Source organism: Pinus tabuliformis, chromosome 3_2 (genome assembly GCF_031772625.1).
Source record: "Pinus tabuliformis cultivar Carrire ecotype Pingquan chromosome 3_2, CPIR1, whole genome shotgun sequence".
In the NCBI taxonomy this organism is placed as follows: Eukaryota; Viridiplantae; Streptophyta; class Pinopsida; order Pinales; family Pinaceae; genus Pinus; species Pinus tabuliformis.
In genome coordinates, this window is record NC_142302.1 from 282800646 (window position 1) to 282819684 (window position 19039).

At 34.5% G+C, this 19039-nt stretch overlaps 1 protein-coding gene across 1 annotated transcript in view; it reads left to right on the forward strand.

The window, feature by feature from the left end:
- Positions 1 to 19039, forward strand: part of LOC149180728 (immune-associated nucleotide-binding protein 1-like) — a 199271-nt gene that overhangs the window by 153401 nt on the left and 26831 nt on the right. The window contains exon 3 of the mRNA XM_089413972.1: positions 17880 to 18153. Coding sequence (XP_089270098.1) covers positions 17880 to 18153 — 274 coding nt within the window. The remainder of the gene's footprint in view (positions 1 to 17879; positions 18154 to 19039) is intronic.

The following is a 19039-nucleotide window of genomic DNA, read 5'->3' on the forward strand; positions in this document are numbered from 1 at the left end:
ATTAGTTTGAGAACCATCTTCTACGTCATCTTGTGACATAATGAACTTCTAAACACTTAAAGATATGTGTTTAGTTCAAGGTATTGTAATGGTTTCCCTCATATAAATAGAGGGGAGACAAATTGCCTTCGATCATTTCCACACACACTCATATTTGTTCGTTATTAAGAGAGTACACTATTAGTTTCTCTTTCTCTTCAATGTGATGGACTATTGGGATAGAAAAACTATCTTAGGGAGGAAAAACTTACATGGATGAAATTTGTTGGATGGTTGAAGTGAAGCTTGGATGATGGAGTAAGTTTATTGTGATTATTTTCTTCCATTTCCCTACAATTGTTAAATTAGGGTATTAATGATCCTTCTTAAAAAATTATATATCATTTATGAACTCTAATATCTTCATATGAAAAAAATTCAAAGTTTCCATCATGGAAACTAAATTTGTATTCCTTGAACTTAAATCTTCTCTTAGTGAAAGTCACTAGGGTTTAGTTAGGTACTCATTTCTCCCTCTCCCTCTCCATCCCAAATTCTTCTACCCTTGACTTCATTATTTTGAGTTGATATACCCAAAGGATTGAAGGAACTAGTTTATATGTGTAAATCATAATAAATTTATTGTTCTTTTTCATTTCATGATAAACTAGGGTAAGGGTTTGGAAAAATATAAATTTATTAGAATTAATCACATTATATGTTATTTTCCTAGACTTAAGGTTTGCATCTATTAATTTTAATTATATAGATTTATGAAGGAACAAAATGAAATGCATATTTAAACAAAAAAATAGAGATACAATGAAACATAAATTCAATTAATAAATATAAAATGATGAAAATTGTTTACATGAAAAAACGAAAAAAAACTAGCTCGAGCGATGGTAGCTTATCTCTAAGAAGAGATGTGACGACTACATTCCTTCTAAACTGAGTTACAATGAGGCTCTAAGGAATTTTTATCATGAAGAGACAATGAGAAACCATAAACATCCAAAAACATAAAACACTGAAAGCTTGTGAGCCCCGATGGGGTTAGTTGGAACGTTAACTTCCAGAGGTCGTAACTTTGGCATACAATCTCCATTTTGCATGCATGATATCCCATTAGAAAGGTTTCTCTAAGGAAAAAAAAATCAACTAAAATTATTTTCTTTGAATAATTCTTTCCCATTTACCTAAAAGATGATGTTTAGGGCCTCAAAATGGCTTCAAAATTTTAGGACCTAAAAAACTATCAAAAATAGAAAATTGCTAAAATAGGAAACTATGTTGGACATTAGGAAATTGAAAGGAAACAATGTTGAAGGCACAAATAAAATAGATGAGTGGCCACCAATATCCACATAGATTAGTCATCCTCATTTAGGAAGCAATCGTCCCCATTGCATTGGTTTCCTCCATGAGATTGGGAAACTTTTGTTGAATTTGATCCCTAGTGCACCACTTTCCTTGGTCCAGGAGTTGGCTGGCTTTGACAACCTGACACAACTAGATCCTCTATTGGAAAGTGTTCTTAATATTTGTGTCAATGATATGATCAGTTTTGGCATGTTCAATGCAATCCGCATTGATCTTCATTGGTGTTAGCTACTCAACAATGTCTGATGTTTCCAACAATGGTGGAAAGTATGGTTGAAGGTTATCCACATTCAATATTGGATGAAAGCCAAGGAATGGGTTGATACTTATCTCAAAATAATTATTAATAACAACCTTAGTGATGGTGTAAGTCCCATATTGAAGTGGTCAAAGCTTTTGATGGGCTCCGGCAAGGAATTTATTTTGCAAATGAATTCAAACCTTGTCGCCTACTTGAAATTATGTGACACCCAATGTTGATCATGACCTTGTTTGTACATGGAATTGGATTTATCTAGGATATCATGAAATTTTTTGAAGACATGCTGAATGTGTTCAATAAACTTTGTGGCTTTATCGGCTTCAGACTAAACATCTGCAAATTTTGCTTGTATAGTTGCAAGAGGCATTATAAAATCAATGGGGTGCAATGGTTGATATAATAGGCCCACTTGAAAGGGGTTGTGGCAAGTCAATCTATGGAGAGCTTTTTTATATTCGTTTTGCATATAAGGAAGACTCTTATCCCATGTTTGTGGATGATTCGAGTTGTATATGCATAGTATGTGCAATATCATCTTGTTGATGACCTTTGCCTGGCCATCACTCTAGGGGTGGAATGTAGTTGACTTGGTGAGATTGGTTTCCAACAATGACTAGTGGCTCGACCAGAATGTGCTTAGGAAACTACTATACTGATATGATGTAATGGTATGAAAGATTCCAAAATGTACCCACACTCGTTTGAAGAAGAGTTTGGCAGTGGCTTCTTCTGTGATAGACTTCTTTCAGGAAACCAATATGGTCGTCTTAGAAAATCTAATAATGAAAAAAAGCACACAATAATTACCATGGTTGGTAGAAGGAATGCCAACCATATAGTCTTTGGAGATGGATTCCCAGGGTTGTCTAGGAGTAAGCAGAGGAGTATACATGCCTTGCTTCTTAATGGTTGACTTAGCGATGGACATGAAGTGCAGGATATGATATAATTTCCAACATACTATTAGAGTTTTGGCTAAAAAAATACTTCCATAGTACTACCATTGTATTCTCCAAATCAAAGTGTCTTGTGAACCAACTATAGTGTGCCTCCTAAATAAGCATGGTACACTCACTTGAAGGAATAAAAAGTTTTCCTAGGTATCATAAGAATGTATCCTATAGGTGGAATTATGGAACTTGCTTGCCATCCATTACCATATGGTATGTGGTGGAAAATTTGGGATCATTTTTATATAGATGGGGCCATACATAAGTCTCATGACCACAAGAGATAAGAACGATGGTCAGCCCCACAATCAGGGGCTGACTAAGGAGTTAAGAACAATGGTGAGTACCACAATTAGGGGTTGAATGAGGTAATATGTAATGTTATTGGCACTTCTCATTCTGTATTTAATGTTTAAATGGAATTATTGTAGATATGTGGACCATTTTTGATGTTGACCATTCTGGAACTTACATTGTGTCTACTTAAATTGAAGAGGTCAATGACATGTGTGGATGATTGTCTCCTTCCTCAGAATGTAATGTTTCCACTTTCGACAAGATTTCAAAATGGAATACATATCCTTATAGTAGGTGGGGTATTTCAAAATAGTATCAGAGGGTGCCTCACTATGATAGGCCATCATATTCCTTTTTTTGGTGTGAACTACACCAATGGCATAGTCAAAGGCATTTGTCTCAATTTCAAATGGTTGTTACAAATATGTAAATGTGATGAGTGGCTCAGAGAAAAGTTGATGTTTTATCTCAACAAATGCCTTCTCTTGTGACTCAGAATAAAAAACATTTTTTTTCACTTTGCCCTTAGTAGCTTGACTCAAAGATCAAGTGATATGAGGGAACCCCAAAATGAATCCTCAATAGAAATTGTCAAGTCCTAAGAGGTTGTGAAGCTCTGTTAGAGTCATCAGAGCTGGCCAATCTCAAATGACTTGGGTCCTAGCTGGATTCACATGCATGCCTTGCTTATCAATTATGTAGCCAAGATATTGGACTTGGTCCATGCTAAAGGAGCATTTCTCTAAGATGGCACATAGTTTTTGTTGTTGTAGTGTTTGAAGGACCTGCGAGATATGTTGCAAGTTTTCTACCCAACTCTTGTTGAAGAAGAGGATGTTGTCCAAATATACAATAATGAACGAGTTGGTTAAATTCCACAAGATTTCATCCATTATCCTCATAAAATTTGCATTGGAATTTGTCAACCTAAAGGGCATGACCAACCACTCAAAGAGACTCTCCTTAGATTTGAAGGCAATGTTCCACACATATGTGGGTTCTATTGGAACCTGGATTATCCCCCTTAAGCTGGTCAAATTCATCAATATGTGGGATCGGGTATCTGTTCCTAACAATTATTTTATTAAATGTATGATAATAAATACAGAGTCTTAAGGTCCCATCTCTCCTTTGTACAATTACAATTAGGCTCCGACAAGGTGAGGAACTTGGTTGGATGTTCCCTTTTGTAGCAACTCCTTGATCTATTACTTGACATCCCCATTTTCCAAAAGTCAATGAAGGTAGATTGTCCCATTAGGTAGAGGTTCTAAGGGATTCATATCGATCAAATACTTGACTTGATAGTGCAAAGGTAACCCTATGGGTGAGGAGAAGATGTATCTGTACTATTCCACAAACTTATCAACTTGCTTCTATTGTGCATAGGAATTCTTTTTGTGGTGACATGGATGTGGCCACAATATTCCCATTGATTTGAGAGTGAATTAGGAAGAAAACAAATTTCTCAGTCTTGGAGATGATCATATTGCATTTCTTAACACGGATAAAAGAAATGGTAATTGACGGGGCTATCTCTGATATCCTATATAGTTTTCTGTGTAAAGTAATAACAACACTATGAGGTATGGACTCATACATAGCATGAAACTTCAAAAAGTTCATGACAAACTTCAAGGGGAAAACCATCACAAAATACCTCATTTGTGAAAGGTTTGATGTTAATAGGGAAGGCGACATTGCTGGTTGATGTGGAGCTCTCACCCTTGGCAGAGTCACCTGATGGCATATGGTTATGGGTGTGGTGTTTTTGGCATGCCCAACTTCTTAACAAAATCTACTAAGATGAGGTTATTTTGGATCACACTATTGACAATGAACTATAATGAAGAACCCTTCATCCACATCTATTAGTCGAAGAGACACTCAACATCTAGATATTCAGGCTAAATCTTCTAGACCTTGTTGGTGGAAATGGTGGAGCTAGGTTATAGATCAATAATATGTTTCCCCTTGTCACATTATGACTTAGAGTTGGAACATGTATCTGAATCTAAAGATTTTAGGTCACCCAACAATGATTGCTTTGCACGACACTCATTTGTGTTGTGAGAGGGGCTAATGTGGAACTCACACAACTTTCTTTTGTCTTTGTTTGTATTCGCATTGTTATTATTTCATTGTGGCTTTGATGGGGTATCCCAAGTTATTCTACCTTGGATTTGTCATTTTTTTGTGGCTTGGAAGTTCCTTTTCCCTGCTTCGGATTTACAAATCCATAGTCTCGCTTCTTCTATTTAAATTTTTTCTCGATCTTGATAGCATATGAGTATGCTGCACTAAGTGAGGTGATGTACAGGAACTCCATTTATTTATAGATATATTTGTGCAAACATGCACGATACTTGAGTACCAGATGCTACTCAGAGTCTTTGATACCTAACTTCATGCATAGGGTATGAAAAATATTGATGAACTCCAACACTTTATGGTCCCTTTCCTATAGTAGTGTGGTCAGTTTCATGTATTTGTCTTCATAACTCGCGATAGGGTAATATTGTTCGTTGAATACATATGGGAAAGAATTCCAATAGGGTGTGGCTAAAATTAGTGAGGATTCCTCCTAGTCCCTCTACTCCAAGTAAGTTTCCCACCAGTCCTTGACATGGGGATGACCTTGGGGAGTGAAAAATTAATCTTCTCCTTATCAGGACAATTATGGACTCAGAAATATCCTTCCAACAATTTCAACCATCTACCTAGAGCACCTATATCTATCTTGCATTCAAGTATAGGAATTTCAAAGTTAGCTTGTACCTTAGAAGGGCTAACACTTCTAAAGTGATTGGTAGATGAAGATGCTTCACCCACCCATATCCACTGAAGGATATAGGACAAATTATCCATCATCTCGTTCATTGTTTTCATAAGGGAAACTTGAAGCAACAATTTGAAAGGATATCCTGCTCCCTCATATTTTTTTTCTTCCACCATGGGAGGTCATTGGGGTCAGCAAGGCCATTCTTGAAAGGGCTCAACTAGTTCATGTCCTAACTCTTTATACATTGACCTCACTTGGGACATGCACAAAAAAAGAAAGAAAGAGAAGACTGATCTGATACCACTGATCCATATTTATGAAGGAACCAAATGAAATAAATATTTAAACAAAAACATAGAGATGTAACCAACATAAGCTTAAATTAATAAATAGAAAATGTTAAAAATGTTTACATGTAGAAAGGAAACAAACTAGCTCAAGCGGTGGTAGCTTATCTCTGAGAAGATATGTGACAACTACATGCCCTTTGAAATGAGTTATAATGAGCCTCTGAGGAATTTTTATCATGAGGAGACAACATGAAATCATAAGCATCCAAAAAAATATCCCTAGGAGATGAAGCACCAAAAGCTTGTGGGCCTTGATGGGGTTAGTTAGAATGTCAACTTCCCAGGGTCGTAACTTTTCTATACTATTTTCTTTTGGTGCGCACGATAGCTCGTTAGAAAGGTGTATTTGAGGAAAATAATTTTCTAATACAAACGTGATTCTTTATCTCACATTTTCTCATTTTCCCAAAAAAAATCGTTTAGGGGCTGAAAACAACTTTGAAAGTTCATGACCCAAAAAACTACGAAAAGTAAAAAAATGCCAAAATAAGAAACTATGCTAGAAACCAAGAATCTCGAAGGAAATAGTGTTGGGGGTTCAAGTGGAATAGGCAGGTGGCCGTGGATATCCACAAATATCATTTAAACATGTAAACTTATAACTTTATGTAAATTTTCAACCATAATTCTAGGGTTGACATCTAGGGTTTCCTAACTATTTTGTGCATTTTTATCTATTAAAAAATTTTTGTTGACATTTATGTTGCTTACCTATTTGAAAAAATTTAATATTTTTCTAATGGCCATCATTTATAGGCTACTTTTCATTATTGTCATAAATTTTTCATGTTGTAAAAGTTTCTCTTCCTCAAACCCTAATTTATAACAACAACCTTTTAATTGGTGGTGGCATGCAGGACAACTATCTTGAACATATATAAGACTTATATTTATTTGATAGTCTTAGGAAATATTTCCATAAACTCATCATCTCATTTTCACCTTAAGCCTTTCTTTATTGAATACATTTTCTTAGGTGTCTAAATTAACAAGTTTGTTAGAGTATACATGGCTTTGGAATCCATGATTTATCTAACCTCTTGATCTTGTTGGGGAAGCCTCCCTTATAGGGATAACACCTAAACACAAATAAGTAGGGGAGAAAATACTAAGGTGGTGGTGGTGGCTAATCTCATTGTTTCTGAATACCTAGAGTTCCTAGTGAGACTTTGCATTAGGCTACTAGATTTTCTGGTAGCATTTGCCACCTAACAAATTTCCCAAGTATGTTAATTGATGTCTTCTCTCATTGATGTAGAATCTTCCAATGATGAGGAGGTAGTTCTACAATAAGTATGGTTAGATACCATGATAGAGGAATATAAATCGATCATAAAGAATGATGTTTAGAGATTATGTTGAGAGTAATAAGGAAATAAATTATTAATTACAAGTTGTTGTTTAAGATCAAACATGTAGTTGGTGGGAGAAAAATCAAGTAGGAAACAAAATTATTAGCAAGATGATTATCCCAAATAGATGGAGTGATTATAAAGATAGCTTTTCTCTTATTTCTATGGATATTTTTCCCATATTCATCATGTATAACATCAAAATTTAATTGAGACTTGTACTAGATGGACCTGAAGACAACTATTTTGAATGTCCTAATTGAAGAGGAAGTGCACATTAATTAGCGGATGGAATTTTAAGATGGATGTGAATGATATATTAACTCCCATGTACATTCCATGAGGGTAGTTGGTCACAAAAAGAATTACAATATTATTAAATCTTAGATTATCTAGATTTATTTCATTATATTCTACGTTAATTAACTACTAACTTGGTTCACAAATATGAAATAATTGAAATAAAAATGGAAATAATAAGTAGGTAAAAAACATCATCCACACAAATTAACACAAGATTAATCCTTAGAAACCAAATATGAGAGAAAACCCAATATTAATATCTCTTTACTTCAATTATTAAAATGTACATCTGAAGGAGTGGGCACTCATATGGATTTACCTTTGACATTGTGACCAATATATCTACAAAATTGTCTCTCTCCTCTATTATGTTCTGAAAAAAACACTCAAATGTTTTTCTCAACTATGGAAAACGTATAATGCAAAACAATTAAACCCCTTCTCTTCTAAGTAGCCTAATATTTAACATTTCCCCATATCCATTTAGAGGTAGGTTTTTGACTTCTTCAACGGTCAATTGTGGTAAGGCTTTTGGACCTTCCAGAATCTTTCTAAAAGTACAAACGTGGATAGCCCCACATGTGTGACTAATATAGAATCATAAATTTGTCATATAGGCTCTACTTAAGGGGACTATCACGGAATTATAAAAGCATTAGTATGTAGATCAATATCTCAATTTGATATTGCAAAACACAGTGAACATCATCTCAATTGGGATCAAAGGCCATAATAATAAAATACATTTTTGAAGGAATCTTTATTAGGAATTTTTCATATAAGGAACTAAATGACCTCCCACTATTCTATGTTCTTCCTTCCTTCATCATATTCCCTATTTCTATTCCCTGTTTATATAAGCTCATATACAAGCTCGTTGCTCTAAGATCACACTTATATTATTAAGTACATTAAGTTAAAGTGAGGAAAAAAATGCCTCCATGTTAATGGGTGAAGTGACGTCCATACCTCTTCAACTAGTTACCTCATTGGGATCCATAGAAATACACACATGCATGATTAGGTCTAGATTGTGTGGAGTTAGTACATTAATTTTTGCTTCACATGATTTTAATTTATAAGCATACGAATGTGGTTTAACTTTGTATTAAATAGATTTATAAGAATATAGCTTAGTGAAATAATTAATTTTATACATTGGTGATCCAAATTGGATCGTCATAATTTTTTTTTTTATCTATATTGGTACATTTTTGGTCAAAAATTGGAAAAATTGGATTATAAGGTTTATTTTAGTGGCAATTTCCAACTTGAAAAATTAAGTTTTAGAACCTTTTGCAATATCTTGAGGCATCAATATTTTTTAGGGTCGCAACATCAATAATTTTCACCCTTAGCCTTGAGATTATTATACATTAAAACCTGTTCAATATTGTGAAAATCACCTCTATTGTATCTCATATGAAAAATGTCTTTAGAAAATTGACCTAACTTATTGACCATGGTGGTACAAGTGGTTATAATGTTAGCCCCCATTATTCATATGTGTGAACTTTTAAGATGATTTTAAAAAATCCAAAACCTTGTCACTAATTATGGGTTGAGGAAGTGAAGACCCTAACAATCCAAAAATATTGGGCTATGTTAACTACCAAGCCACTAGGAGGATAATGGGTTCCATTCTTTAGAATTTTACTTTTTCTATTGTTCAACAAAACATATAGGAGTGGTATTTTTGAGAGCATAATAGAGGAGGTGGAGGATTTTGTAGAAGCCATTTAGGTCATGGTGTTCATAGTGAGTTTCCATTCCTTTGTATGTGCATTTTACAAATGAAGTAAAGAGATAAGAGCATATGCCTCACTTTTTAGCTAGGTTTTTCCTATATTAGGTTTCTCATAATAAATCTTGTGTTCATTTGCATTGATAATGTGTGTACATGTGCTTCTTTGATTTTCATATTTTAATTATTTTATAAAATTCAAAAATTCATATTAATTAATTAGTGAGGTATCTAAGGAAAATTAGTTTTCATAGTATAACAATTTCATAATATTATAATATCTATTGCAATTAGTTTTTCTAGTGGAATATTCATGATAATTTATAGATCAATTGGCTAGGATTCATGATATTCACTAGAAGTATGTTAAGGTAAAAAATGGACCTCAAAACAAAAACTACTATCTATATCAACCGAATTCTTTCATAAATGATGGTGTTAACCAAAAGGACAATAGTTTTGGAGGGAAAGAACGGAAACTACATATTTTTTTCATATTTTTTAACTTGTCTCCTTGTAGGTTTAGTCAAACTTGAATTGTAGGCATTTATTGCATGGGTAAATAAATTCTACACCAAACTACTAGTCACTCAATATGCTTTTTATAAAACCATAGAAAAATATATTGCAAATGCATAAAACACATTTTTTAGATATTTTAACTATATTTCAAGAGTACTCATTGGATGTCAAATTTAATTTTATATCTATCAAATGTCCACACTTAGAAGAAAATATATCTCATTTTGGGTTCTAAAAAGTATGTAGAGTGGGAACTTGTCCAATTTTGGATTCAACAAGCTTCTATACTTGAAATTTAAGTAGACCTATAAGAAGGTAAGTCAAAGATATGGAAAAGAAATAGTTTTATGTCTTTCCATCCAAAATTTGTCACTCATACTTTATGAATTTAAATATTATTTTATTATATGCATAAAAAAAAGGTATACATAGTATTTTTTACATCATCTTCTTTAAAGTAACAAGAACAAATATAAAAATTTAGTAGGTGTTTAAACTAATAATTTGGAAACCTTGATCAATCTAAATCATTTTTTGAATAATTTAGCATCCTTGATCAACAGGAAAAAAATTGTGAGCAATTTGGAATTCTTGATCAACAATGAAACTTTTTCCAAGAGATATATGTGTACTTCCCCTCTCCATAAATGTCAAATAGAAAAAAAACAACTAAACTCATTCTCAAAAACATATTTTCCTTGAAACTTCCATAAATCAAACTGTTATCCTCACTCTCACATTAAAAACAATTCTAAGTCCAAACAATTAAATTAATTAAAATCCTGAAAGTTAGGATTTAATCCTACCTTTCTAGATTGAGTTTGTTCCTCATGGTTAGGAGTCAATTTAGGCTTAGTTGGTTGAGAGATTCTCTCCAACTAGTTAGGCTCCTAGATTAGTGTGTTGTTGAGATATTTTCTCAACCACGTTTGTTCAAGATAGATGCACTATCTTGACACAACTTCCTCATGTTTTTATATGTATCATAAACATTATTTTAATAATGAAATTCATGAGAATGAGAGACTACAGGAAAGTCTCTCATGCCTTTTCCGCCATGTCTGGTTTTTCTATATGTCTGATATTTATTTTATGAGTGTGAGTGTGTATTATTTGTTTATTAGTTTTCTTCATGTGGTATCAGAGCTCATAAATAAGTGACCAGTATGCTAAGAATTCCTCCTCTGCCACTATGTGTAGAACTGCGAATGGACGACGAATTGCAGATATATGGAGTTACAACAAATTAGATTCAAACGACTCTCAATTGGGAAGTAGTAGATTTTATTTTTCTCTGTTGTATTGTCTCAATGAATTTGCATATCTAACCAACCAATAATTCAAGGTGTGATATCTGGCAACCAGATTTGATATTTACTTAGTTGAGTACACAATCACAATCCAAAATTCCAGTTGATCAATCTTTGGAATGGCCAAGGAGCTGAGATGAAATGATCTCAATAATCTGTTTGTAAGAGCCAACCCCGGTTTCAGCCACTTCTCAGTGAGACCCCGAGTTGGAGTCGATTTTATCCCATAGATGTGTGAAACAAATGCCTAGAGAGTCGTGGATATGTGCTTTGCGGGTCCCCTTCCAGCAGTTAAGGTTTCAAACAGGAAGTACAGTCTTGAAGATGGTTAATACACTCAAGATGGTTAAGACATCTCCCACATTAATGGATTTAATATGAGCAGACATAGTTGCAACAACGACATAAATGCCAACTGCCCTCGGTTATTTGGAAGGTGAGACTTTCAGTCTATACATGGCATCTGTTTTTAGATGGCTTTCAGCTAGTTTTTTTTTGTGTTAATTCTGAGCGCTTTGGTCTTGTCATTTGGGGACTCTCTACAATGTGGGTACTTACAAGTGGACCTGCCAGTGCACCATGCAGAGGCTAAAGCTGTAGCGGTATATGACAAGGTCAATAAGTACATTTAATTAAAGTGAAGTAGTATGGAGAAGAAAAGGAAGACTTGCGAATGCATTGAATTAAGGTTATGAATTAAGTGTGCTTTGAATTTTCAAAGAGGAGATTCGTTCAATTTTAAAGTGACTCCATAAACCTTGAATTCATTTTTTAATTCACTTTATTAATTTCTTTTAAATGGGAGTTTAAAAAGAAATTACATTATTTTATTAAAATGAAAAGGTGCATTTTTTAGTAGAGGTATAAGTGTGAATTTCTTTGAAGTGATTTTGTGGAGTGATAAGGTGAAATTCTTTTTGTAATTTTGGAGTGATAATGGAAGTTCATTATTGAAAGAATTCATTTTTGAAGATAGATTACCTCCAAGAAGTTTTCAAACTTTGTGCTTGAGAAGTTTCAATGAAGATGTTGTAAAGATGAAAGATTGATGTACTCAAACACTTAATAAAGACATATTTTTGTGATGCTTGTGTCCTAGATTTGCCCAAAATTGAATAAGGGGATCTTAGGTACACCGTGTGTAATTAATTTGTGTGCATGACTTGTATTCAGATTATCAAAACATTCTCTTTGTATTATACTTAAACAACTACATGCACATAAGCAAGCTAAAGTATAAGAATTCTTAATCAAGTTCCTGTAATCAAGCTTAAGTACAAAAGCATAAAGCATCACATCATCAACTTGATAAGATGATCTTCCAAGCAAGCACATTTCACATCATGTAATCAAAGCAATCAAGTTAAGGACGCTACAAAATCAAGAATTTCAAGCCAAGACGACATCAACATCATCAACACTTTTTGTATCACTTGCAGATAAACATTTTTTAACTGAATTGTACGGGTGCATTCTCGGTTGTAACCGACACCCTAATTTGAATTGTTAAGGTGAATACATTAAGTCAAGTAAGTCTTCAACTGAGTCATCAAGATTGAACTTGTCATTTGCCTCTTGTGTGCATTTTCGATAGTGTTCGACACCTTTCCTTTTTTTAAAATCAGCAGATTGAATGAGTACATTCAAGAACACACAAAGTGTCAGTAATCAGTCAAGCAAGTTCAAGCAAGCCATCTAGAAAGCAATCATCATCAAACGAGTGTGAATTCTAGTATTCTATTCTTCAAGTGAGCATCAAATCAAGCTAGTGTTTAACGCAAGTGCAATAAACAATAAATCAAGTGAGCGTGTCATTCAACAATCAAAGCAAGTGAGTGTGTCATTCAAACAACAAAGAAAGCAAGTGTGTCATTCAAACAATCAAAGCAAGCAAGCGTGTCATTCAAACAACAAAGCAAGCAAGCGTGTCATTCAAACAACCAAGAAAGCGAGCATGTCAAAATCAAGTGCGAAAGTTCAACGCACGACATCTACAACAAACGAGCCAGTGTGAAGTTGATTGAAGCATTCAAACAAAGTGATCGTCATCAAGCGAGTGTGAAATTAAGAGTTCAGGCAACCAGGTTATAAAACTCTAGCAAGTGTTTAAAGCATCAGTAATAAGCAACAGTATAAGCGAGCCTAAATTCAAATTGAGCAAGCTAACATGGCGACACACATTCAACTGTCCCAAATTCTTAACAATTTGATTTTATCATCAGCTGGCGACATGGTGAACATCAAAAAAACAACTCTTGCTGATATTCAAGTGCATCTTCAACATGCACATGAAATGATTGAGTTTCTTCAACTGGAGTCACAACTTCAAAGAGATGAGTTGCAACAGAAGAGTGATGTTTCCAAGTCTTTCATCTGTATATATGAAGATAAAGATGTTGATTCCAAGTCACTGATCCAACCAACTTCAAGTTTCGAAGTGGTCCCTGATCCAGTTCAACTTTCTTCCAAACAAATCATCAAGTCATGGGAAGAACTTCAAAGTAACAAAAATTGACGAGGATTAGGATATGACAAATATGAAAACAACTTGCATATCCCCGATTATTCTAAGTCGATCAAGTTCATCAGTGCAGGGTTTCTTGATCAAATAACATCAACAAGCCATGAGAAAGTTGCAGACAAATAGACATGTGCGCAAACTGAAGTTGCAGTCAAACCAAACTGCCTTCATTGTCAAAGAACCGGTCATCTGGAAGATCAGTGTTTTGATCTCCATCCTTGTCACCATTGTGGCAAGTCAAATCATTCATCAGCACAATGCAACAAACAACAACAATCAAGCATATTGAAGATCGATTATTCATGGATTGATCCCTGGGAATGGTCATCCACGGTTAGAAGATTGTATAAGTTTTACAATCGAATTCACTCACACATAATGCAACCAACAGTAAAAATGAAGATGGTACTCTCGTGTAGTTGAATGGGGGAGTACACCAGTGAAACACTCCTACACCTGAAGGGGGGGAGTTCAGGAATAATTTGAAGAAAATTGTCTCTCCTTTTAGCTAACAAAGGGGGGAAAATGTCAATGAAATTGAGAGTGGTTGTGAGACTGAAAGTATCGACAACATTAGCGAAGTAGCAAGTGGGCATTTTCAGTGGTTGTCAGACTGAAAGTCTTGAAAACATCAACAAAGCAACCAGTGGGAATTTTCATCAGTGAGTGAGCATCAACAAAATTCGCCAGTGGGCAATCGATAAAAAGGTCAACCGTGAGCAGTTTTCACACATAGCAAAAGCAACAATGAGTTGTTTTTCAACGTCATCAGCCAGTGGGTGTTCTCAATATTTTGTCACTGGACAAAGGATGCTGATTGAAAGTAAAGGACATATGTATCCTTTGGCAGCTTGGCACGTGATGGAGTTTTCAGGTGACATTCAGATATGAATCAGGCATGTAGCTGATTCATGTTCTCTTAAGATTTGAGTTTTTTCAGCATCCAGCTTTGATGGTTTTTCAGGCAAATGTTTTTTGAGGATCAACAGTTTTAGCATGAGAACTTGGAAGATGGTTCCTAGTTCTTAATTTCGACTTATCATTGGGGGGGGAATGTTACCCTCACTCTCACATTAAAAAAAATTCTAAGTCCAAATAATTAGATTAATTAAAATCATGAAAGTTAGGATTTAATCCTACCTTTCTAGATTGAGTTTGATCCTCATGGTTAGGAGTCAATTTAGGCTTAGTTGGTTGAGAGATTCTCTCCAACTAGTTAGGCTCCTAGATTAGTGTGTTGTTGAGATATTTTCTCAACCAAGTTTGTTCAAGATAGATGCACTATCTTGAGACAACTTCCTTCTACCTTTCTAGATTGAGTTTGTTCCTCATGGTTAGGAGTCAGTTTAGGCTTAGTTGGTTGAGAGATTCTCTCCAACTAGTTAGGCTCCTAGATTAGTGTGTTGTTGAGACGTTTTCTCAACCAAGTCTGTTCAAGATAGATGCACTATCTTGAGACAACTTCCTCATGTATTTATATGTATCATAAACATTATTTTAATAATGAAATTCATGACAATGAGAGAATACAGGAAAGTCTCTCATGCCTTTTCTGCTATGTCTGGTTTTTCTATTTGTCTAATATTTATTTTATGAGTGTGAGTGTGTATTATTTGTTTATTAGTTTTCTTCATGATTGCTAAAATTCTTTAACAAGATGAAATGCCATTAATATATGGATATTTAAATATTTGGAATCACCTAACAAATCTTCTTGTCAATAGGCCTCAAGATCTAAAATGTTCATATCTTCAATCAATAGAGAACCTTTTTGTAACCCCTATGAATGTAACTCCTCTCTACCCACATGTCAAAAAGAAAAGAAAGTGATAACCTCGTTTTAAAAATGTATTTTGACTAAAGCTTTCAAAAATCAATTATTAATGAAATTCTTTACTATTAAATAGCACTAAAAAGTGAGCAGATTAAAGAGTTGGAACCACTCAATGAAACTTCCTACTACTGCAAACTACTTAGAAGAATAATTAATTGCTCTATTTGAAGATGCCATGATAAAAGAGTCACCATTTCTAACATGTAATATGAAGGAAACATACCACTAGAGACACCACTCTTAGCTAGTCAAGCTTTGGAGGTAAGTCCCTAATAAAACACTTGAAAGCTTATGAGATACCCACACTAAGCACAAATTATGTAATGAGTAAATCCATGTGACCTTGTGGCACCCACCCTGCAATAAGAAGTAGCGTCACCCATTAAATTGAGTACAACTTATGAGAATCCTACTAAACCAAGATTCACCCATAACTCCCCTCCAAGTTGTACCAAATGGGTTTTGGCGTGTGAGATTTATTTTGGAATAGGTCATTTTCTTAGAAGAAGCTAATTATCTCCATGATGATGGGACAATGAATAAAGTAAAGGGCACAATGATGATCTATGCACCAGCAATCGTTCAGAGAGATAATATCATCATGGGACAAATCCATGATGGTGGGACAATCAATAGAAGAAATAGAATACTCATGACCAAGGGATGACCAATCATTCCTATTGGCATACTATAAATCTCACCAAAAAAAATATTCTTCTTATTCACTAAACAAACTTGGAAGTAGAAAGAGTATTCAATATAGGTATCTTGCAACTTCTAGCTCCAAATTGGTTTTCTCATGAAATCCCACCCAACAAGATTGCTAGATATCTATGAGCTCACAAAACCCAACACCTTTCTTGAACATGAAAATGAAAATGAAAGTGTCAACAAATTGAAAATGTAAAGGTATTAAAATAGCCCCACATAATCCAAAGATTCTTGAACACTGACAAGACACTCTATAATGTGTAACCTATGTATTAACAAGACTTTCCATGGAGTGGATCCTTCAAACATCACACTACCCCTTTAGCTACAAGAATATTCCTTTGGATCACCACATGAATATTTCCTTGAATCACCACATGAAGCAAACTCAGGCTTCTCTCATCCTTGGCCATAACACAAAAAAACAAGTTCATCACATGTAACCATGAACAAACCATAGACAACACCACACTTTGACCATAAATATGGCTAAGAAACTTCCTCCAAATAAAATGAGCTCAGAAAGGTAACTACTAGGACACATAATATAGACTAGAGGCCTAGAGTAGCATCCATACCATAATCAATTTCCTAGCAAAGGGAAAGTCTTCATTATCCTAGACGAAAAGCTTGCATCATAGTTTTGGCTTGCATTGCAGATATTACATATACCTAGATACCTATTGCACATGGATACTGGGAAAGGCTGACACCAAAAGCATATCAAGGTAGCTCACTACAATCCTTGAGAATATAAAGTCCATTTTAAAATAATCTAACCTTGGCTGTCATCAAAGCCACCCACCAATAATCAATTTTTTCATGAAAAGCCATTGCCCTTAAACCTTCTTAAAAAAAGGCAAAAAGAAATCTATTACACCATGCACTAAATCGTGATAAACACACATAAGAAGTGTGAGGATGGCACAAAATAGTTGTTTACCATTTTTAAACCATGAAGCAAAGAAACACCTCTAGAGAGTAGTGGCATACAAGCAGCTTCTTTACAAGTAGCCCAAGAAGTTGGCTAACAACACAAAAAAATAGGGTGCAAGGGACACCCCATATTAATATATAGAACACATAAACATAGGGCACTCGGGGACACCCCATATTAATATATAGATGAAGAAGAAAGTGGAGATGAGGATTTATTCATTGACACAAAGGTGGTCACAAGGGGAAAGAAAATGCTTACCATTGTTCCAAACCTTGGACCAAATCCTAGACACGTCAACAGCTTGGTAATCATTAGGAAGAGACCCTGGTGGTGTCTTTCTCTAGCCCACTACACAACCTCCTATTTTGAAATCGCTATATTCAAATGAATATTTTCCTTTCTCTTTATTGGTTAACTTTTTGTACCTTTCAAAGGTGTAGTATCATGATTCCTTTTTGTTTTGGATGGCTTTTTTTTTAATATCAATAAGTTTTGGGCATGATTTGATTTTGTAATTTGGAGCTTCAACTATGAATGTGTTGACTCAATGAACAAATCATGTAAAGTTGGCAGTGTCGTCTCAATGAGTAAATGTTGTAAAATTAGCAATAAGATAAGTTAAAAGTTCTCCATTGCAAGTCTATTTGACCCAATTGTTAATCCAAATGTTATCGGAAAAGAAATTTCCAAATGTATTGACCTCTCAAAGGAGGGTTTCCATGCAGTTCTTTTCGTACTTTCCGTTAGAAATCGGTATACCCCAGAAGAAGCAACTACTTTGGAGACCTTGCAAATGTTGTTTGGTGAAAATATTCTCAATTACATGGTAGTTATCTTTACTGGTGGTGATAAGTTGGAAGCAAATGAAGAGACATTAGAAGACTACTTGCGTGAGATCCCACTTGACATTCAGGTTAGTTCTTATACTTATGTTAAATATAAAAATAAAATAAATCAATCATCTCTGAATTTTTCATGAAAAAGAGTTTAACCCTAAAATAGATTTTGTAAACTATGTTCACAAATAAATGGCATAATGCTGAACTGTTTGTGCAATGATTGTTTCTCAACAAAAATGGCAATGTCCTTCACCTTGCATACAGAAATAGAATATGGCTAGTGTTATATGCCTAAACAAATGGTGTTCCACTATAGCCTTTTATCATACAAAGTGAGGCATGCATGTACATAAAAGTGTTAAAAGCATTAGGAGGGAGACATTATTTTATTTTTGCTTCTCTTCTTTGTTCTGCTACGACCGTAGTATTACATTTTCGATAGACCCATAAATTGGTTCTGGATGGTTTGCTAGTTACCTCGTGATATCAAGTAGCCCCCCTTAGAATCACGTTGTTGTCTGAAGTTTAAAAGGGCAATGTCTATGCCATAAATTCCCATTTATACACATCTCCTTAAGTTTTCAACTTGACATAAAAATTTATGCTTACTCGCTGCCTTGAGCTGCCCATGGTCCCTAATGTCTTTGGCATTCTTGTCATGCTCGTCGGAGTCTAAACTATTTTCCAAGAATAAATGCCTTTTGGAACTTCATACGCTCTTAATAAATTCCTTCCTTGAAGCAACTTCCTAGGCTCTTTAGTTTCTTTGATTTTCTAACTATGCAGTGTACCAAACTTATATGTGTAATAGGACACTGTTTCTCCCCTTTCGTACCAAAGAGTCCAAGAATCTCAAATCTATTTTCTTTAACATTTTGTTGACTTCCTTTCTTTTTTTACTTTTTTTACTTTTCCATTGCTTAAATTGAGTTATGTAATTGGTGAAAAATTAGCCATCAA